Below are 24019 nucleotides of genomic sequence, written 5' to 3'. Positions count from 1 at the left end.
CTGGTAAGGTAATGAAATGGATGTAAAGCGTTTCATAATCCTGCATTATTGGTGTGTTTTGACATGTGGCATTTGTTAGTGTATGTGGTTATGTGTAATTTTCTTTTTTTGTCCAGTTTGTTTGTTCCTTTCTATTATAAGTGACTTACATATATGTATCAAACTATTGATTTGTTTCATTTCAGTTGTATTCTAAAAATATTTCATACACTATTTAGGGCCTCCGTGGCCGAGTGGTTAGAGCATTGCGCTCAAAATCACACGGCCTCTCACCAATCCCGCTCGCGCCGGTAAGTGAGAAAGTTTCCCAGTTTACTTTCGGAAGGTCGGTGGTCTCTTCCCAGGTACATTGTATCTGGGTTCTCTCTTCCACCAATAAAAACTGGGCGCCACCATATAACTGAAAAATTGTTGAGTGTGGCAGAAAACATCGAAACAAACAAATCATACACTATTTAACTGGAACACAACAGCGAGTTAGTTGCGTAATAACAATTGAACATTTATACCGAAAATACCATTACAACTGTTTTCACATTTTCTACCAAAAATGTTCTCTATAACATCACATCTGTAAGAGAAAAGAATGCATGGACATGTAGAGCATTTAATGATCCAGGGACCGGAGCAGAGCGGATCAGAAACCCTTGCCTTGGGAAGATGGGTGGGAGCTAAACAGGGTATAAAGTGTTCATTTGTCAAATATTTGAATAACATAGCCTTAAATGCTATTGATTGATTATATCTTGTTTAACGTTCTTCTCAATAATTTTTAATTCATATGGAGACGTCACCAAGACCGGTGAAGGGCTTCAAATTTAGGCCTATGCTCGGCACTTACGGCCATTGAGCAGTGAGGGTTCTTTAGCGTGCCACACCTACTGTGACACGGGGCATCCGTTTTAAAGGCCATCTCCGAGGACCCGTGACATTCACACCTGATGCCGAGAGTTTGGTGATGGAACTGTCACTACCTGTTTAACGAACTAGGTCTGTCGCGGCCGGGATTCGAACCCCGACCGCCCGCATACAGAGCGAGCACTTTACCTCTGGACCACCGCAGCGGTGGTAATGCTATTGATACTAAATTCTGATTATAGATATTTAATAAGAACAGGTGTCCTTTACCAAAATTGTAAATTTCATGATCGAAGGACAGGGTTTTAGTTTAGTGTGGGATCAAAATTATCATAGTGACCATTGTTTTAACATCATACAAAATTTATATTTCAACTGTTGAAAAGTTTCAGGACATTGCTTCCAATCCATATTTGTTATTTTCTTACAGAAAATGTACTACTTAGTTATGCGAAAATAAAGAATAATGCATAAACCCTTTTTTAATGTTGTTCCTGCTCATTAACATTACATACAGAATTCATGAAGTCAGCTTAGCGCGTTTCAGTACTTTGATTAAATCCTAGTATTCGAACTGGTTTGCGGTGTATGCTTTGGTAAGTTTGGGAATAGCAGGCACGAGTAACGGACGTCAAAAGTAACTCGAAATTCTTAACATTGTTAGATATTCAGTTTGTCATATTACTTCAGGAAGGTTCCACTATAGCACCTCTGAGGTAAGCTTATCTACTTCATTATTGATATTAATTTCATTTCAGTTTTTTTTTTTTTTATAAAACTTCCAAATTTCTTCACTTGCAGTTTATTGTTGACTTTGTTGTGTAAAGTTGGTTCAAGTTTGCATATTGTTAATTTTGCAAGTACTGTGTATAGTTTTAAGTATAGAGTATGTGTAAAACTCTCATGAGTACACAAGTAAATGTGAAAAAAACATTGTCAAGTATCATACACCAGTATGTGTATTGTGTAGTAAGTAAAGTACATGCACAAATATATGTATATTGAGTATTGAGTAATAACATATGAAGTAATTAGTAGAGTAAAAGTACATACATGAATATATACAGTGTATCGTAGTTGTAGTACAAAAAAATGTACAGTGTAGTAGTGATGCGTACACATGCGCACTAGATTATGGTACATGTGCAATGTGAGATAACAATATGTATATTTGAAATGTGCAACTTGATTTTATAGATCCTTTTAAATTAGCTACAAATTAAAAGAAATCAAGAAGTAGGAAGTAAGAGTGGGAGCCAGAGGAAACGTATTAATATTCCAAACGGAGCCACCATTCCAACTGGACCCAAAGTGTACAGTTATTGAAACAACCGCAGTGCCATTACAGTGACAATCACAAGACTGAGTTTTTAATTATATTTCATTTATTTTTGGTATAATCAGAGATAAAATTGATGTAAATATAATAAACATGTAAAGTGTACCATTATCTGTTATATTTCCTGACAACAAAACGTGACATACTGACTTGGGTGGGTATTCACCGCCGTCCTTTGTACGAGCATCACATCACTGATCGTTGTATTCACCTCTCATACAGCATGAGACAAAGAGACTGTCACCGTGTTTAGGAGTTCTAAGTCTCTTTTCTTGCAGATCCATACTTTGTGTTTGTACCGGTATGTATACATTATACATGTAACTGAAGTCCTGATAAATATAGATGTATGTAGCTCTATGATCACAAAGTGTATACAGTACATTATATGGGTAACTTTTAAGATACCATAATTTTGCACTTGGTTTGTTTTCACCATTAATGATAATTCGATGTATACGGGTAACATTACTGTTATTATTGTGGGTTCTTGTGATATTTGATAGTCTACAGCAGTTCATGATTGTGTGGATTTCGTGCAAAATATTTAGTGTTAAAAAGTCAATATTTAAGTAACAAAGTAGAACTATGTTATTGGAGTGGAGATATCACTGAGAAATTGCTTGGACTTCATTTTCGTAATTTGTGGGGAGGGGTGGGGGGTACGTGTGTTATTAGAGTTCGCTGCTATTCTAGTATGAGTGCCTAAAAAATAATTCCCTCCTCGCTTGATTTGTGGAGGAGGGGGTTGGGATCGTTCTACTATAACAGGACTTTCAAGCTTACTTTCTTCTCATTCTCTACTACTGTTAAATATATATATAGTGTTGATCAAGATGAATATGAAAAAGAAAAAAACCTTTTTAGATGCATACATCGTATACTGAATGTTTGGTTTTTCATTATACATGTAAAGTCATTGAATTACATCTAAACATACCAATTGAGTTCTTTCTACGAATTAAAAATATTAAAATATATGTAATAAACATTGACAATCATTGTATATTTCCTCTCCTAAAATAGGCCTATGATGTGACAAAACTGAACAGTCACTCCCGCATTAAAAATTATAATTTGAAAAATAAAATTTGGTACACGAGGAATCGAAAAAAGTCGGCAATGTATGACACTTATTGGCAGATTTGGACAAGCCGCCAATTGGGCATTCGAATGTGTTGATAGTAATCAACTGTCACAAAGTTGACAATAAACATCTTATTTCTTTAAATCTTTAACCACCTGACCTAAATATTCAAACGTTACAAGTAAACCAGTCTGTCAAATCGTATCTCCGCGAAAATGTCAAAAATCACTGAGCAACTTTCCGAGGAGAAATTAGCGGCGATCCAACCTTTTTAGCCCATTTGATCTGAGATTTTCTTATTACATTTTGTCTGTATGTTCGTAAACTTTTCACATTTTTATCTTCTCCAGAAACACTGGGCCAATTTCAATCAAATATGGCATAAAGTATCCTTCGGTAAAGGGTATTCCATTTTGTTCAAATGATGGTCCATGCAACCTTCAATGGGGCGATAATTATACGAAAGGGGAAAAATAGAGTGTAGTCATTTAAAAGTTTTCTCTAGAACCACTGGGCCAAAAAAGTGGAAAATTGCATGAAAGCTTTCTAACATAGTGCAGATTCAAGTTTGTTAAAATAATGGCCCTTGAGGGGTAGGATGGTGCTACAATAGGGGATCAAAGTACATAAGCATGTATAGGGAAGGTCTTTTTCTTAAGATTTAACCACTTAGTCAGAAAAGTGGAATTGTACATGAAAGCTTCCTGACATAGTGCAGATTCAAGTTGTTGAGTCGGCTCGCGATAGCAAGAAGACCCTTGTTATCACCGGCGCTGCACTTCGGATTTTGAGTACAAGCCTTTGTTGATACATACGCGAGATAATGCAAATTGTACGTTTTTCAATCTCTACCCAGAGTTATCGTTCCTTACACTCACGTTAGCAGTATCATTCCACATGTAAATCCATTATTCTAGGCCTAACAGAACTGACGAAAATATATCTGAAATGAAGTAACGAATTCTATATTTGCTTTGTTTAAATAGATAAACAACGAACGTGTTAACATCATTTACATTTCATGTAAAAAGAATGAAGGAAGAGGCGATCAAGACATTCGAAGACTTCAAGAGAATAATTTGTATCGATACCTGCTACAAATTGTGTCCGGGCTGTTCCTGTTTTGTCTTTTGCGGTAGACTTTTGATATTTGACATACATGTACAAGTACCGATAAATGATCATCTCATGTAGATGTGCTTCGTACCATGGATATATATATGTAGTGACCTTTGATCTTGAACTTTTATGTTCACACAATTTTTGAAGCTTTGATGGGTGAGTTCCTCAAGCCGATGTGTCGTGTTCCTAGTTGTTGACATTGCATTTCCATAGATATATATAAAGTTATAAGCATAATACGCATATTTTACCATACTTTAAAGATTCAGAGTTAAAGTTTATAAGACGGTACTGTATAGCCACATTAATTGTTGGAGATCGCGGGCGAGTCGACTCTGGGGCCTTTAATTTAAAATCATTGATCCCTGGGGCAGGATGGGGCTACAATAGAAGATTAAAGTGTCACATGCAAATATACCGGTATATGGACACCTTTAAAGAACCACTGGGCCAGAAAAGTGAAAATTTACGTAAAAGCTTCCTGACATAATACAGCTTCAAGTTTGTTAAAATCATAGCCTCCGGAGGTAGGATGAAGCCACATGCAATAGGGGATCAAAGTTTTACACGTTGATATATGGGGAAAATCTATAAGAAAGATATTCTTCTTCAAAAAACCACTGGGCTAGAAAAGTGGAAATTTGCATGAAAGCTTCCTAACAGAGTAGATCCAAGTTTGTGCAAACTGTGATCCCGGGGGTGGAGTGGGGTCACAATAAGGGATCAAAGTTTCGCATGCTGATATAGGGGGGAATCTTTTAAAATCTTCTTCTCAAAAACCACTTGGCCAGAAAAGTGGAAATTTACATAAAAGCTCCCTGACATAGTAGGTGAAAGTTTGTTTAATTTCCCGGGGGTACCTGCCAAAAAGATCAGACAGATTTTGAATTGAATAAGTGTCACCTTATGAAGGAGATTATAGAGGTTAAGTACGACGAAGTACCTACATTTCGCGATACACTTCGTAAAGCCAAAAAGTCAGCATTATTCGTTGAAACAACCTACGATGATTTCTGGGCTTCCGGGCTTGATAGAGCTGGTGCAATCCATACTCGCCCTTCGGCGTGGCCATGGCAAAATAAGCTAGGGGAAATACTAGCTAACGTTGCAGCTTCTCGCTCAACCGCTGAGCGCTCACAGCGATCTGTCTCCGCCCCTAGACCGTCAAAAGAAGCAGCTCAACTCAACAGGATTCCAAGGAGATCATATGGAGAAAGGAGTAAAAAATATACAACACGCTGATGATATGACTTTAACTCTGAAAGATATAGAATCAGTTAATCAGGCTTTGTACACAATAACAATTTTTGCATTCATGCAGGCTCCAAGATAGACATTAATAAAACTGAATATATTCTTCTTGGTCCTTTAAAAATTCTTTTTACAGAAATAATGGGAATAAATGTAACAAATGGGGTAGTCAAATGCCGATGTATTTACGTTGGCCATGACAAAATAGAATGCTATAACAAAAATTGGATGAAAGTCTATCACGATATAGACACCTTATTTGAATCTTGGAAAAGAAGAAAATTAACATTATTTGGAAAATGTACCGTTACAAACACACTAGGTTTAACAAAACTTATTTATTTAGCAAGTATTTTGGAATCGCCTGATAGAGACTATATAAAAAAACTGAATAGGCTAATATTTAATTTCATATGGAACAAAACTGATAGAATAAAACGGAATACCATGATTGGAATTGTTAAAGATGGAGGATTGGGTATAACAGATGTTGAATCGAAGATTAAAGCCCCAAAGGCTTCATGGGTCCACAAATTGAAAGAGACAAAACATTGTATATTGAACTACATAAATAGTTATCTTACTCTTAATAACATAGATATAAATTATCTGACAAAGACTACGGAAAACAGAATAGAAAACTACGAAATAATACGGACAATGCCTTTTAAAAAAACCAAACAATATTCTATTATGTACATGTATAATACATAAAAGGATTGGACAACAGGCGTTGCCTATATAAACCCTCTCCATACAAATACATGGTCAAGGTCATACAGATATAGTTATTATATAATGATAATGAAGCAATATAATATTTTAAAATACATTGATATGTTTAACAGTTTCCATTTCTATTATAATTTACAGCTTGATGTCTGACTGACAAATATAATTTAGGTATGGATATAGAAATTTACTACACAGGAAAAAGATATCAACAAGTTGGTTCTGTGGTTTGAAAATGAAAAAGTTTAAGAAATTAAACAAATCTATTTGTAGACAAGATAAATTCATGAACAATTTTGAAAATTGTAACATTTTGGTTATAACTGAGATTATTGTCAACATACAAAATAAGTTCTAAGGATAAAGGTAATTGTAATTGTAGATCATTAAAACTTTGTATCAGTATTTGTCTTTGTGTACAATATTTTGGACACTTCAGAAAAAAGTGAAGTGTGGTTTCAGGACTATTTTGATACAAGTCACAATTAGGATTTTCCCCAAGAAAGTGCTTAAATAAATCAGCATTAAGATTACTAGCTTTATTTCTCAATTGACAATGCATTATATTTGCTTTTCGATTGCCATAGTTAAAATAATTTTTAGGTTTGATGCAATATATACTTTTGATGGCACGCTTGAAAGATATTAGTGTTGGAAGACTTCGAATACTCAAGGGTAGGTCATTCCACAATTTTATAGTCGAAGGGATAAAGCTATTCATATACGAAGTTGTGTTCGCTATTGGAATGTTAAATTTTAGAATATCCTGGTTTCTTAATGAATAAGAGTTAGGAGGTAAAGTACATGGCCAAAGTAAGTTCTGCAAATATTGAGGGGGGGGGGGTCAATCCATGAACTATCTTGTAGAATAGCACAAGTTTATGAATTTTCCTTCTTATTGCTAAGATATCCCATCCAAGTTCATTATAAAGTACCGATCTTGATGAATTTACCCTTAAACCTGAAATTATTCGTGCTGCTGCAACTTGAACATCTTCAAGTAAATTAGCATCTCTCTCTGTACAATTATCCCAAACAATATTTGAGTATTCAAAGATGGGCCGAACATAAGAAAAATAAATTTTTATCAATGAATCCCTTTTAAGTTGATACTTTAACACTCTTAAGACATTTAATCGTTGACATGCTTTGGCATGTATATGAAGTATATGCTTTTTCCAACTTCCAACTTTCTGGAATATTATTCCCATGTGAGTATGAGTTTCAACATTTTGAATAAATGGCCCATGCTGACCAAATTTTACCTTAGGATGAGAAATATTTTTCCTACTAAAATCCATATTGACTGTTTTGATTGGGTTAAATTGAACTGCCCATTTACTAGACCACTGGTGATTTTTTTCAAGATCAATAGTCAACGAATTTGCAGAATTGACAATGTCATCATTGACTATTCTATAAAGAGAAGTATCATCTGCAAAGAGTCTTAAAGGGTTTCTTATGTCTATAGAGATATCATTAATAAACATAAGGAAAAGAAAGGGTCCTAAGACTGACCCTTGAGGGACTCCTGAATTGATGTGTCTAGGGGTTGATGAAAAAACATCCAATAATACCTTTTGAGTTCTATCAGATAGATAACTTTCAATCCATCTAATCAATTGTTCTGAAATACCATAATGCTATAATTTATGTAAAATACCTATGTGCCATACTCTATACTTTACCAAGTAAAAGAGAGAAACTGAATGCCTTTGTTCTATAAACAAGGATTTACATGCTTTAATGCGTGTAAACAAATACACGGCAATCACAATAATGAACAATTTCTTACACAACCAATATGGTCAAATGAAAAAATTTCATATAAAGGCAAAACAATCTTCTTTCCTAATTGGTCGAAAAGTAATATACTTTATGCAAGGTGAAGATAACGAACAGTGATCAATCTCATAACTCCTACAAGCAATACAAAATAGATAGTTGGGCAAACACGGACCCCTGGACACACCAGAGGTGGGATCAGGATTTATTCTCAGATAACGGGCTTCTTAAGCCACCTGAGGATATAATGGAATTATTAGTAAAAAAGAATAATTGGCTTTGTGAATATAAAATAATAATATCAATTTTCAAGAAATACTAACAAAAGTACGACTTCACCATACGCAGACATCTAAAGATCTCAACAAACAAACATAAAAGCTCCCTGACATAGTAGATAAAAGTTTGTTTAATTTCCCGGGGGTACCTGTTTTTGTATTCCTATGAAGCATAATGACAATCTGCAAGACTTCAGCTTCTCCATTGTCAACATCCCATATTCATTTAGCCATATTTCAATATGTACACTAACAATGTTTTTGCCCGTGATATGTAGTGATAAAATGATTTCCTCACGATACGACCCTGAACGCGAAGCATAGGTCTAAATTTGTAGTACTTCACCTACAGCTGGTGACATCTCAATATGCGTGAAAAATTCTCAAAAGGGTGTGAAACAGACAAGCAAAGCATTTCTTCATGAACACACTTTCGTTGTAAACAATGTGCGTATGAATATTGATAAATATAGTGCGTCTATTCTAACAAATTGGAATTACAACAGAAATGGAGGTAAAATGCATGTGCGCTTTATAAAGTATGCTGGCGTGAAACATAGCAGTTCATGTACCATGATGTGCGCTTTATAAAGTATGCTGGCGTGAAACATAGCAGTTCATGTACCATGATGTGCGCTTTGTAAAGTATGCTGGCGTGAAACATAGCAGTTCATGTACCATGATGTATTTTCAAATATGATTTTTTTTTTAAATTATCACCTGTGTCTTTCAAATAATTCGATATACCAGCGTATGCTTGGTGTGTAATTGATTCCTAAATCGAGGCAGCTACTGGCAGTTAAGTTAATCTTACAGAGGTTTCAACAGTCTAGTTTAAAGGCAGCATTTCGAAAATTCTATAGAGGGTGCTTTTTGCATGCAAATGTATAATTTGGTAAAATGTAATTTTTATTTGTTGTCATTTGTATACTCTTGATGACTCACATCGATTTAATGCGATACTTCTATATACCTGTATGTGGTAAACTTACGGTTGTACATTATATGGCAGTTATACTTTAAACTGTACTTGGTCTCAAGGAATGGGTTTGATTTTCACGTGTTAATTTTGATATACACAGCTTGTAATAAACAATATTTCTCAACAAATATTGGGCGTCGTTTTATAGTATACTAAGGTATAGTGTTTTGAAAGAGGAAGCATAGAATGATTTATTTTGCAAACAATGGTATGACCTGTTATCAAATCGAATGCTGTTTGACGTGATTCGTGCCAATGGGATACATATTACCCCCGAACACATGCAAGAGCTATGTACATAGTGAGAGAAAAGCGCAGCTGCATGTACCATTTATCATAGCCTTGGAATCGGTAAATACTACTTTATTTAGCATTGAAAAAAAATCCTTGCTTGATATTGTGAACTTCGTTCATGTACATGTTCTCCTCACGAAAACATTAACTGCTGTGAAGGAGAATTCCATGTATTGGTCATGTTGCCTCAAATGAGGCGTGACGTCATAGGTCAAAAGTTCACTCGATGTTGACTGAGCAGTCCAACGTTAAAAAAAGGACCGGTCAACATTTTACTGTAAGAACATTTGCATCATTGGACTTTTTATTGTATTGATTAATATAGGAAGTAATTTATAAAAGTATAACAACAAACTATTTACTGTTGTGGGGAAGAAACTCCAAAAATATCGACTGCTGTGAAGAACTCCAGAAAATATTGACTGCTGTTAAAAGGAGAACTCTAAAAATTATTGACTGCTGTGAAAGAAAAACTCCAGAAAATATTGACTGCTGTAAAAGGAGAACTCCAAAAATTATTGACTGCTGTGAAAGAAAAACTCCAGAAAATATTGACTGCTGTGAAAGAAAAACTCCAGAAAATATTGAGTGCTGTGGAGGATAAACTCCAGAAAATATTGACTGCTATGAAAGAAAAACTCCAGAAAATATTGACTGTTGTGGAGGATAAACTCCAGAAAATTATTATTGATGTCTGTGAAGGAGAAACTTCAGGCGTGTGAAGTGGTGTAAATCAAATGTGGATTCTCGAAAAATCCAAAGAACTTTTAGTAAACTTGAAATTACAAAACTCTTCCAAAATCAACAGCATTAGAACGTACGATTCTTCAACAATTTACATTACCATTCCCCACGACATCTTAGACAACTGCTTCTTCAATAAAAATGGGAGTCGGAAATCTGTTTTCTGATCACTTTCTTCATTCTTGTACTAATATCATAATGTCGTGAAATCGTTGGAATTTAAATGTCCGTGTGTCGTACTACCTGATGATTGGACCGTGACACACGCAATGATCAATATGTCTATTTAAATATTTTCATGTTCTTGTTTGAATCATTTATTTCGAAATTTTGTAATTATCCTCTCTGAAAGGATTTTGTTTTGGAACGGGATTTTCTTTACCGTTCATTGTATTTTGAGGTGAACAGCACTTCATATTGGGTGGAAATTTGCTGAACTACATTTTGTAAGCGTGTTATAGAAAATGTAGAAAAGGCAACTCAACAGATCGGCTGTCAGACCCTTGGATGCATTTTGGAAAATTTTACATCGCCATCAACGAAATAAGGTAAACGAGTAATTTATTAATATCTCTTTGACGCGCTCACACTATGGAGGACATAGATTACCCCTTCCCATATTAAACTGGAATTCTCTTCCTTTGGAAGTAAAAAATATAGCTAATAGAGCTAGTTTTAAATCTGCTGTCAAGTTGCATCTTGCAGAAGCTCGTAGGAGGGAAGAAAGCATTTATATATAATGTTTTTTATAGTGTATAATGATATATTTTAAAAAATATTTTGTATTAATATATAATCAAACAATGTACATAGGGTTACTTAATTTGGGCTAGGAAAATTATCTAATGCTCAATCTTATTTTTGTCTGTGCTGTCTTAGTCATACATAATTTATGATTATCTTATAACATCTTAAGACCCCATTGGAAATAAGCAAGATTTATAAATTGCTTTCATGGGTTATCCTAGGCAAAGATATATTCAAAGTATATAATTTATATTGTCTGTGATAAGACCTGGTACTGTGATAAGCATGTATTTTGATAATGATGTTTTTGGTGGCTATAGCTGTGATAATATCTGGAGTGCTATTGTGTACATATGATAACAATGTGCCAAACATTCATTTGTGATCCCTAATTGACATTATTCATGTATTTTACAATGTATATGGTTAAGATTTGTAATTTATCTGATGCTTTGCCTGAATAAACATAATAATAATAAAAACAAATTGTTATAGACTCGTGTAAAACTCTTCGTAAACGTTTTGATATGGTTGAAAACCCATATTTATAATAAGATTTTCCAGAAGCCACCTTTATTATTGCATTATGCACAAATCTTTACTTGAAAATTTAAATGGAAAAACATTACCTAAAAATTAAAATCTTCAAAAACGTCACTTTAATGGTGCATTTCATGTATTGCTGCCCGATTTCACTGTTGTTTGATTTAGTAATAGAAAAGTCCACATAAATACAGCGAAATCCTACTTCATTTAGTGCGTCCAAAATCTTGGGTGTCTTATGACCTTAAACAAATTGCGCGCGTCGTTGTGTACATAAGGCTATATTAATTCCACGATGAATCTGTTCTGAAATATTAATCCACCGGGGTTCAGTGATTACTAGTCCATGACCAAGGTAGACGAAATGTTAAAACTCGTGCTGTCAAAAACGGGGTATTTCACATTCCCTAGTGTTGTGCATGTATACAGTCAAACGGTTGTGAACAATAGCATGATAAATTAAGTGAAACCGATTTTACAACTGTTTCGTCACCGATACTAATTTATAGATGGTGAATAATGTGAAGAATTAATGAAAAATAAGTAAAGTAAGTAAAATAAGAAATTCCAATGCAAGAGTTTATAACATTTCCAATGTTTTTGCGTTTGCTGTCCCTACAAATTTTAATGATAGCTATTTCCTCATGCGTGAAAGATATGAAGAAATATATATGTTATGCAGAAAAAAGTATCATTTAAAGCTCGAAAAACGTCTCTCGAACCTAGAAATATATATCTTTCATTTGGATAAATATCTATTCATCTTTAGAGATCACCCTTTATGTAAAAGAGACCCACCCAAAGAAAAAAGACGCATACAGGCCTTATTTCATCACTAGCCCTAGGGGCTATGTGATCTTTGATAATATTCCTGTTCTGGTTGTTAAAAACCTTAAAAACCCGTGCATGTTTATTTTAAAGATATACGAATTAGTCTGTTCTCCTAACACACAACTTCAATTTTTTGTACATATGTATATATTTCACTTTGTTTATTTGCATACCTATATACATTCCTCTGACGTTACTTGTATTGATACATGAACTTTCTGTATTGTACCTCATGTACCATTTCCATTGTGGTTTGAGCGAATAAAATGAATGAATGAATGTATGCCTAGGCCAAATCAGTAAAAAACAAAACACAAATGATATAGAACATACATCACAATATATTCAACATACATCACAAGATATTCAACATACTTCACAAGATATTGAACATACATCACAAGATATAGAACATACATCACAAGATATTAGACATACATCACAAGATATAGAATATACATAACAAGATATTAGACATACATCACAAGATATTGAACATACATCACAAGATATTCAACATACATCACAAGATATTGAACATACATCACAAGATATTAGACATACATCACAAGATATAGAATATACATAACAAGATATTCAACATACATCACAAGATATTGAACATACATCACGAGATATTGAACATACATCACAAGATATAGAACATACATCACAAGATATTGAACATACATCACAAGATATTGAACATATATCACAAGATATTGAATATATATCACAAGATATAGAATATGCATCACAAGATATAGAATATACATTACAAGATATAAAACATACTTCACAAGATATTGAACATACATCACAAGATATTGAACATACATCACAAGATATTGAACATACATCACAAGATATTGAACATGCATCACAAGATATTGAACATGCATCACAAGATATTGAACATACATCACAAGATATTGAACACATATCACAAGATATTGAATATACATCACAAGATATTCAACATGCATCACAAGATATTGAACATACATCACAAGATATTGAACATACATCACAAGATTATCGAATAAAGCAACGTTTTACATGATCAGGATATAGGTTGTCAGAAAAATGCGCTATTGCTGTTCTCGGACTTAAATGTAGTTTTAACTTGCTTCTTCTTAATATATATGTACATTTCAAATTTTATGTCGAGATTTTTTTAAAATTCATTGAAGAAATATAAATGCATGCTTCGTGCTTCATGAAGCGTTAAACGTTACTGTTCATACCCTCATGTAATTCATTTTTCATATTTACATTCAATTTGTATTGTCGTCGGAGAATTCCCAGCCGTTAGAATAGTTGTACTATATTAATCAAGATTCATGCGCACATCATTCACATTCATGAGGAAATGACTATCTATTCAATTGGTAAATATTTCGAAGGCAATATCATTGGAAATGGAAGTAAATGATAATGAATCACATTGGTGAATATTAAATTGTGCAATTTGCCCTATCAAGAGAACAAAAACCCCACTTTCATCAAATTTCTTTAACCTTTATACAATTCTAACACGTGTTTGGTCAGGTGATTTTCATTTTCAGCATTAAACAAACTATCAGTGTCGCATACTGGTACTCTCTGTTTGTAATACCCACTCTGTCCTCAGACACCTAGGACTAATGGATGTTGGTTATGTTAATAGCTCTCGCGCTTGTACAGATTAAATCTGGCTGTATCCTATATTTTCTATAATGATTTCTCTGATCTAAAAGGATACGTAGAGGCGTATTATTCGATGTCTGTTGCGAGATCCATTTTCTAGTACGTCGATACAGGCACTATGATGGGTGGACTCTACCAATAGTCGGATTAGATTATTTGAGAAACCGATTTATTTTGTTTGTATGGGTTTTCACTTGTAATCCTTTCAAAACAGCAATCCCTTCATTGACTACCTAGATATTAGTCATGTAATGTTATACTATTCTTGTCCTTTTAAACTAGTTCATTTAAACTCAATGAAGTCTTGCAGGGTATATTTGATTTATATCACAATTTCAACTATACATTGTACATGTAAATAAGGCAAACATCTAATGTTTTTCCAATGACAGCTTTTCGCAGGGTCAGTTCACACTTCATTAACTTAAATGTACATGTGCTGTATTAAATAGTATTTTTTCGATGTTAAAAACGAGACCAAATTTGCCAATATGGCTAGCTATGTAAATCAATAAAATCTGATAATCTCTACACATTGATTGGTGTTAACAAAGTACTGCTGTATTTAATGCACGGTCAAAACTGGGTTTTTTAAATGCATATTTATCAATGGTTGACGTTGATGGTGGATGTGCGCAAGCGCTCGAGAAAAGTATTAACTAAAAACACCACTTAGGAAGAGGACTTCGTTTACCATATTGGTCGTATAAAATAATGCTAGTAAACTCCATATGCAATTTAAAGTAATAGCCAACTATTTTGTATTAATCCTGAAAATTAATCACCCCCCTTTTTCACACGTCTATCGCTCGAAGTGATTCCCCTACCCCGTTTTTTAATTGTTGACTGTTATCCGCCTACAGCCTGCAGGTCATCACTGTAACTCTCGTTCCGACCAAGGATTCAATCTGTGGGACGCGAAATTGTCATTTTTCACTCTACCTCGAGCGATGGAAGGTGTCACCACTTATCTGATATATCCTAATAACTGTTCAGAAAATGAAAGAGGAGAATGAGGAAACAGGCTAGCCAAAGTCGTTCCTATGTATGACGAGGCAGTATCTGATACGCTTATAAATACAGTAAACACAGTTCTTAAGGTCTAGCTTCTAGTGTTTGATAGATGTAACCATTCCCTGTCAGATGAGACAGCAGCTAGATACAGTACGGCCAGCGCGGATCCCGTATTAGACCGCGCTCCCCCCGCGGTATGTTAATCCTTCCCGCGCTATCCCGCCGAGGGATTTCATCGCGGGGCAGAGTTACACCGCCGCGGTGTGAAGTACTGTTGTTTACCTGTTAGGGCTATCTACCTGTACAATAGTTGTTTTATTCATCGGCAGAAAATGATTATGGCTTGATTATCGTCAGCTTTCTGGCATTACATACCGGCATATTAAATAAATCATTTAACAAAAAATAAAAAATAAAATCGGGAACGTTTATTTGTCCTTACTAAAACCAGATACAAATGTACTTAGGATTTACATGTATCATATCTAATACACCTCAACGTTTTTATTCTAAAAAAAAATCCGTTATTTGATTTTGTTTTTTTAGTATTTTATCCTCCATATAATGATAATGTACCTTGGATAAGAAGCTATGTGCTTGCTAATAATATTTACAGTGAAAAAAAGGAAAGATTTACAAATGACCGTATAAGATTAATATGTTTCGTCTGTTTTAATGGCGTTTACATATGTATGTAGACTTTGAGAATTGATTAAAAAATTTATTTATAACAAAATATCATTTTGTGTTTTTTAGGAATAAAGAAATGTCAATTTTTATATTTTGCTAAAAGATTTTGTCTTCCCATTTCAATCGAACTTCGTTTATATGTACACCTATTGGCTCTGTGCTGCAACACACGGGGGAGAAGTGGACATGATACAAATCTGGTGTGTATATGTTCAATGCGTTGCATAAAGGACGTGAAAATTGTAATGTCTCAACCCAAGGATATGCAATCTGCTTTCTTAATTCTTTTGATTAGGGTACGAATGTGAGCAACATCAAAACATACTCTCTAATTGCATACATGTATGTTTAATCAAAATCCAACATATTTTGTAGACTAATCGCACATGCATAAGGCGGGTGGCGTATACCCCCCAAAGTGCGTTTTACTTGTTATCAACTTTGTGTTATTATATTATATGATATAATTGCCGTCTTATATTCCAATCTCTCACTCTCTCTCTCAAATTAAAGCCTCAACAATGTAAATTAAATTGAACAATTTGACAAGCGTGCGCTGATTGTTGTCTGGGGCGTTGAAGCAGACAGGAAGCGTTATGTAACAGATATACACATACCTCGTACCTAGATATACACGTACCTGAAGCCTGTTCAGTAGAGCGGGCGCACACGAATATTAGGAATGTTCGCAACCGCCCGCTCTGCTGAACAGGCTTCTGTTTTCATAGATGTAAGGGATACAAGACGAAGATGGTCTATTATGTCAGATACGGGACTGACACGAGCCGCGTAGCGGCGAGTGATCAGTCCCGTATCTGACACAATAGACCATCGAGTCTTGTATCTTACTTAAAACATTGTTCTATCTAAAAACAAATGCATTTAAACGCACACAAAAAAAACCCACGTACAAATAATCATTGGTATAGACAAATATATTTACACCTTTCGTTTCTGATTTGTTTTTAATAATTTTGATATATCAGGAATTCATAAACTTTAATGGCACACAAGGTCAAATCTTGTCTTTAATTCACAAAAAACTGTTAGCTCATCATTTCAATTGTCATAATACGGTACTCCTCAAAACAGGGTTTTGTTCTTCATGGAAAGCAATTCGAACGCTTCTATTGTCTGAAGACTGTACTCAACAAAACAGGTTTTCTTTTTTGGGTGAATGAGGGGACGTAAAGGGTGTTCGGAAAGAATGTTTTAGATAAAACAAAACATTGATTTCCTACGTTCCTTTCTGGAAACCCTCATAATATGATACTGACACGTAGGCTTATAACTGGTATAAAAACAGAAGCCGCATCCCTCTTTTAGCATTTAGTCCGGGTGCCTTGAAGAAATGGGCTCAGATGATGACTACCCTCTTACTCAAAATAAATTTCGCGATACTACTACGGATTTAGCAGACGAGAATTCTGATGCTATTTTGAATGATATTCTGGATTTAGAGGAAGAAAGAAACCAAATTTTAAATTGAACTTTGACCTTAAAAGTGACTGTTTTTCTGATATATCAGATGCAGACAATGACCTCTTAGTTCAGGCCTCACAGGAAATAGAGAAAGTGGACAATTTCGAGCGATTTGCATTGCCTTTTCAGGAACACGATGTACAAGACTTTGTTTTGAACTCCAAACCTGTCAATACCATTAACAAGACACGTTGGGCAGTGAGCGTCTTTAATTCTTGGGAAAACGCGCGGAAATGGCACGGCGAACTTCTGACTATGTCAAATGAACATTTGAATTCGGCATTGAAATTCTTTATTCTTGAAGTACGAAATAAGGCAGGAAAAGAGTACTATATCACTGCAGCATCATTTGAGAGCAAATAAAAGATTCGTCAGGTCATCTGCGATTCGCAACTACAAACGCACCTCCGATGATCAATTACAGAGTGTTAGTGATTTAATTCAGAAACCGTCCACAGTGTCCCCGCCGGAGCCGAAAAAAGTGAAGCTCAATGAAAGTGTTTCCTTTGGATCGAGAAAAGAAATAAACATCACTGCCGGGGATGTAACAGTGAATTTGCGACTTTAATGTGCATGTGTTTAAATGAATGATTGTGACATGGATTTATAACTGTGGTGCCTTAACGATTTCATATCCGGATTATATCGGATTATTCAAGAAACACTCATTTCGTATAATTTACTGGAATATTTCATGCCTTGAATATTGTATTTGATAAATAATAAATATGTTTTCTCGAACAACAAAAAGTGGTCTTTGTTCCTGGTTTTTACTGTCAGTCCAGTATTTCTCATAACATTGGCCTGCTCTTAATAATACTGGACTGCTCTTAATAATACTGGACTATGTTCAGTACAGTATGAAAAATAGAGTACTGTCAAAACAATGAACTGACGTCACAACAATGTTTTAAATACACAGTATGCATGTACTAATATTTTGAAATTTTACCATTTGTTATTCTAAGAGGAAAATCAGATTTAAAAAACAGCTGGAGTTTTTTTCTTTTCTGTTGAAAATTATTCACAGCAATCATCAATGTTACAAAAAAAATTGAGGAAATATTGGAAAAAAAAGTTGATAACAAAATATTATTTGTATGTTTTAAGAATAAAAAAAAATCTAAATTTCATATGCTAAAAGAAAGATTTTTGTTTTCCCATTTCAACCGAACATCGTTTATATGTACATATACACCTGTTGGGTCCCTGCTGCACGTATTCTTATACCTACATGTATCAGTTTCACACTTTGTCCATCATTAGGATGACACGTGGGCAACTTTTGACAATAATTACAATTCAGATTGTATGAAAGGTGAATATCACGAACAGTGATCAATCTCATAACTCATATAAGCAATGCAATGCAGAATAAAGAGTTGGGGAAACACAGACCCCTGGACACACCAGAGGTGGGATCTGGTGCCTAGGAGATAGAGTTTACTAGCATCTACCTATTCATTGAATGAAGGAAATTTACATGTATATCAATTCAAAGTTTTCTTCGGTGTTTTTATTGATGATGATGTTTGTAAGATGATTGCCCTGGCTGCCACATCATCACTAATTTGAGAAATCGTGCCTTTCAATAGAATTACCAGATATTCAGGTCCCAATGAAGATAAATGGTGTGTAGTTATTAAACATAATTGTCATGAAGAAGGAAAATGGTAAGGCGGAGTTTTAATCATCTTCCCAAGTCAAGGGTTTCTGATATGTAGAGCGGATCGGATCAGAAACCCTTGACTTGGGAAGATAAGTTTAAATACACATTTTTAGCTCACCTGAGCTGAAAGCTCAATTGAGCTTTTCTGAGCTTTTCTGATCACCCGTATTCCGGCGTCCATCCGTCTGTCCGTCCGTCTGTCCGTCTGTAAACTTTTCACATTTTCAACTTCTTCTCAACAACCACTGGGCCAATTTCAACCAAAGTTGGCACAAAACATCCTTAGGTAAAGGAAATTCTAAATTGTTAAAATAAAGGTCCAGGTCACCTTCCAAGGGGAGATAATCAAGAAAAGGTAAAAATAGGGTAGGGTCATTAAAAATTCTTCTTCTCAAGAACCACTGAGCCAGAAAAGATGAAATTTATAGATAAGCTTTATTAGGTAGTGCAGATTCTAAATTGTTAAAATCATGGCCCCCGGGGGTCGGATGGGGCCACAATAGGGGATCAAAGTTTTACATACAAATATATAGGAAACATCTTTAAAAATCTTCTTCCCAAGAACCACTGAGCCAGAAAAGCTGAGATTTACATGAAAGCTTCCTGATATAGTACAGATTCTAAATTGTTAAAATCATGGCCCCGGGGATCGGTGGTCTCAGTTTTTTTTTTTTGTTGTTTTTTTTTTTTCGGTTTTTTTTATTTTTTGATATAGTGCAGATTCAAGTTTGTTAAAATCATGGACCCCGGGAATTGAATGGGGCCTCAAGGGGGTCATCAAAGTTTTACATACAAATTTATAGGAAAAATCTTTTAAAATCTTCTTCTCAAGAACCACTGAGCCAGAAAAGCTGAGATTTATATGAAAGCTTCCTGATATAGTGCAGATTCTAAATTGTTAAGATCATGGCCCCCGGGGGTCGGATGGGGCCACAATAGGGGGTCAAAGTTTTACATACAAATATATAGGAAAAATCTTTAAAAATCTTCTTCCCAGAACCACTAAGCCAGAAAAGCTGAGATTTATATGAAAGCTTTCTGATATAGTGCAGATTCTAAATTATTAAAATCATGGCCCCCTGGGGTAGGATAGGGCCACAATAGGGGTTCAAAGATTTACATACAAATAAATAGGGAAAATCTTTAAAAATCTTCTTCTCAAGAACCATTGGGCCAAAGAAGTTCACATTTACATGAAAGCTTTCTGACATAGTGTAGATTCAAGTTTGCAAAAACCATGGCCTCCAGGGGTAGGTTTGGGGCCATAATAGGGACTACGGTTTTACATGCAAATAGATATGGAAAATCTTCTGATATGGACCAAGGTGACTCAGGTGAGCGATGTGGCCCATGGGCCTCTTGTTTCTTTTGTCCACTTTCTTTTATGACTGACAGGATTGGGAAGTATTTATGCATTGATAAGTTACAGGATATCTGTTTAATATTTAGTCAGTTTTCAACATTGTTTTAGCCATCACTAACCTCTATATCTGCAATCATACACAACGTGTTGTGTATTCACCTGTGAAGGAAATCGAGCTTCGGTTTCTGAACATTATGATGGTGTAATTTTCTTTCTGAGGAACGGTGATCTTTCTTTCTCTGCTAAAGTTTATTTTCTGATCTGTTGCAGGTGAAGTCAGTATGAAAAATCTGAAGACTTCAATCCATATATTTTTTCATCGTAAGGGTAAGCTTCAGTTATTTGAAGACATTGTCTTTTTGAAAGTACTCATTCACTACACTAGGTATAATTCGTGACGTAGCCCAAACTTAATATTTGTAATTCTAACACTATTTTTCTCGTGAAAATTTGCATCATTTCGCAGGATATATAAGTATTTTATGAAATAATTGAGAGAAGTTAAATTTTTTGGAGGTTAGATCTGGCTTCTAAACTTCAATGAAATGATATGATTATGTTCTTAAACTTTTATTCATTTAGAAGAACCATTTCGTCTAACTTGCGCATCTATGAAAGATATCATCTAGTTCTAAATATGTAGATTTTTTTCTTTACATTACAGGGAAAGCATTGCTAAAACTCTTTGCTGCTCTAGTTATCCTTTATTTTCTGTACTGGAAATTGCATTGCATGATCTTCACCCTGGACAATGTGCTCTGTGTTTCCGTCACTGGACGCCTAGGTAACATCATGTTCCAAGAAGCCTTTGTATATGCATTTGCCAAACAGAAAAGCAAACCTACAATTGTGTTCAATAGTGACAACCCACTGGTCGATACGTTTACACTGGAGGGTTTGAACTGGAGGTATGACAGTACATACTCCTGCTCTTGTTACTCCCTGTATCAAGATAGATGGAATTGTGCATTTGATGATACGTTTGAAAATCTAGTTCCTTCCAAACAAACATTTCAAGTTTTTGGATATTTTCAGTCATGGAGATATTTTATAGGTCATGAGGAAGAAATTCGGAGAATGTTTACGTTTAAACCACATATAAAAGCGAAAGTCAATGAACAACTGCGGTCTATTGTTAGTTCATTCAGTGACAGAGGGGTGACGGACAAGACCGTTCTCGTAGGAGTCCACATAAGAAGAGGAGATCTCGTCAACAAAAAAGTCTATCTAGGACTCTTTAGAGAATTTGGTTATAATGTGGCACCCGAGTCGTACATACATAACGCTGTCAAATTTTATCAAGCAAAGTTTCCAGATGTCCTGTTCATTGTGTGTGGAAATGATATAAGGTGGGCCAGAGAAGTTATGCAGAAATATGACAGAGTCTACTTTCGTGAGGAAAACACTCCCCCAGAAGACATGGCCCTGCTGACTGGGACCCACCACACCCTAATGACAGTGGGTACATTTGGGTGGTGGATAGGGTGGCTCACTAATGGCACCACCGTGTACTACAAACATACTTATCAAGAGGGCACAGATTTCGGTTTTGAATTTCATGGAAGTACAAAAGATCACTTTCCACCAAACTGGGTCGGCTTAGAATAATCCGGCAAATCGGATTGAGATATTTTTTTTTTTGTATATGTTAAAGCTACATGTTTGTCTTTCTAATGTATTCTTTTTCTCGATAAAGGTGCTGCCCTTTCAACATGATATAATCAATGTATACAAATTAGAAGAATACAAGGATTGAAAGATAATATATTATGGAAGTATGGAGATATTTCTACATAATCGGCTTTGCAGACAGAATTAAGCGAGATGCCGTTGTAGCCAAAGAATAAGACAGGGGAATGGGATTAAGTTGATATCGATTTGAAATTAATTATAAAGGCCTCAAAGTCACCATGGGTCGCATCGGACTTAGTGATGAATCATGTATACTAAACGAAGTCTTAAATGGATACCTTAAAAAATGAAGATAGGTATACATGTAAATTATTTGCTCGTATTATCTGAAAGATAATTGGAAACATTTTACAATCATATCTCATTACCTATTTTCTGTACAGACATATATTGTTATTTCAATGACAGTAGATCTAGATGTATCAAATATTAAGTTGACACAACAACCACTGCGAAATGAGAAAATGTTTCAATACAAGTGTAAGACAATTTGTCTTTTAAAAAACTGGATTGTCAGGAATATTTTGTATACAACAGATCTGCGAGTATGGTAGATTTGAAACACGGCAAGATCTTTCCAAAAATTGGTAAATAAATTAAATGGCTTTGTAAGTATTGCATTTTTGGGGAAAGGTAATAGTGAAGCTGAGTATACTACCAGTATTTGATATGAAGTGTTGTGTTTTTATTAAGACGAACCCCGTAAGTACTTATGATTTCAATACTGGTGTCCATTGTCTTTCAGGTTTAAAAAAAATGCAAATTATATTACGAAAATAACATAAATATCCACATTCAGTAGGATTTTGTTTGTGAAAAAAAAAAGAATACTGGCCCAATGATTATACAAATAAGATGAAATATATTTATGACAAACGTCTTGGTGAATTCAATTACAAATTGCTGAATAATGAATAGCATATGTTGTAACTGCTTTTTATTAAAATTAAACGCTAAATGTGATTATTGTGATGATAACAATGAAATTATTACACATGTGATAATGTAAAATATGTGTGGCTCAAGATGAATTCGGTTCATATTTGATGTATAAAATATATCAATTCAAAATGACTTGTAGAATACAAAATAATTTACAGTGTACAAGAAAACTTAATGCTAGACCAATTTATCAAATATTCATTAAAAAACCAAGGATATAAATTTCATGCATCGACTGATCAGAAAGATATTTGTGGTGTTTTTTGTTTGTTTGTTTGTTTTTGCCATTTTAAGATGCAATCACCTATGGTACCTAAGTCAATTTTCATTAGGGTTACAATATAGACCCTCTACAACTGAAAACTTGTGTGTCTACCTCCGAAAGGAGAACTTTAGACAAATTAATGGATTGTTTTGACCATATTTTTGTGTTTGTTGGATGGCTTGGGTAACGTGAACCTCGAGTTCATCAGAAATACCGATTAAATGGTTTTCACCTGAACTAACTGACGACAATATTGATGATGTCATGACTGCTGCTGGTCAGCTAAATAAGAATAGTGTCACTGTCATTGACTCAGGGGGCTGGACGTCAAAGGAGCGAATCGTTTCCTGTTTAGTCCGGAGTGGGTCTGGAGAGGAAACTATGACTAGGCTACTTCAACGCCTGTGGAAGTAATGGCAGAGGTGTAGGATCCGCCTCTGTTCTGACAAACAGGTGAAGGGGGGATTTTATTTTTATTTTACACCGCAACATTACCGCAATTTGATGATCGTATCATTACTGGATGGAGAGGAAAATTGAAGATATAGGTTACTGTACATTGAATGTTGGGTTCTAGTTTAAGTAAATTTAGGATAATTATCAGCACGTGTGTATTACGG

At 34.7% G+C, this 24019-nt stretch overlaps 1 protein-coding gene across 2 annotated transcripts; it reads left to right on the top strand.

Moving 5' to 3' along the window:
* Nucleotides 1–2383: 2383 nt before the first annotated feature.
* LOC125672822 (galactoside alpha-(1,2)-fucosyltransferase 2-like) lies at nt 2384–23384 on the top strand. Of its 2 annotated transcripts, none has more exons than XM_048909037.2 (3): nt 2384–2498; nt 20771–20827; nt 21165–23384. In XM_048909037.2, the coding sequence occupies exons 2-3, from the start codon at nt 20782–20784 to the stop codon at nt 22106–22108; spliced, it is 990 nt and encodes a 329-aa protein (XP_048764994.2). In that variant the 5' UTR covers nt 2384–2498; nt 20771–20781; the 3' UTR covers nt 22109–23384. The 2 variants fall into 2 exon arrangements, with proteins under 2 accessions (XP_048764994.2, XP_048764993.2); XM_048909036.2 differs by lacking the exon at nt 2384–2498 and adding an exon at nt 10788–11020.
* The last annotated feature ends 635 nt before the right edge of the window (nt 23385–24019 follow it).

Source organism: Ostrea edulis, chromosome 9 (assembly GCF_947568905.1).
Source record: "Ostrea edulis chromosome 9, xbOstEdul1.1, whole genome shotgun sequence".
Lineage (NCBI taxonomy): Eukaryota > Metazoa > Mollusca > Bivalvia > Ostreida > Ostreidae > Ostrea > Ostrea edulis.
This window is presented reverse-complemented; position numbering and strand designations above follow the sequence as displayed.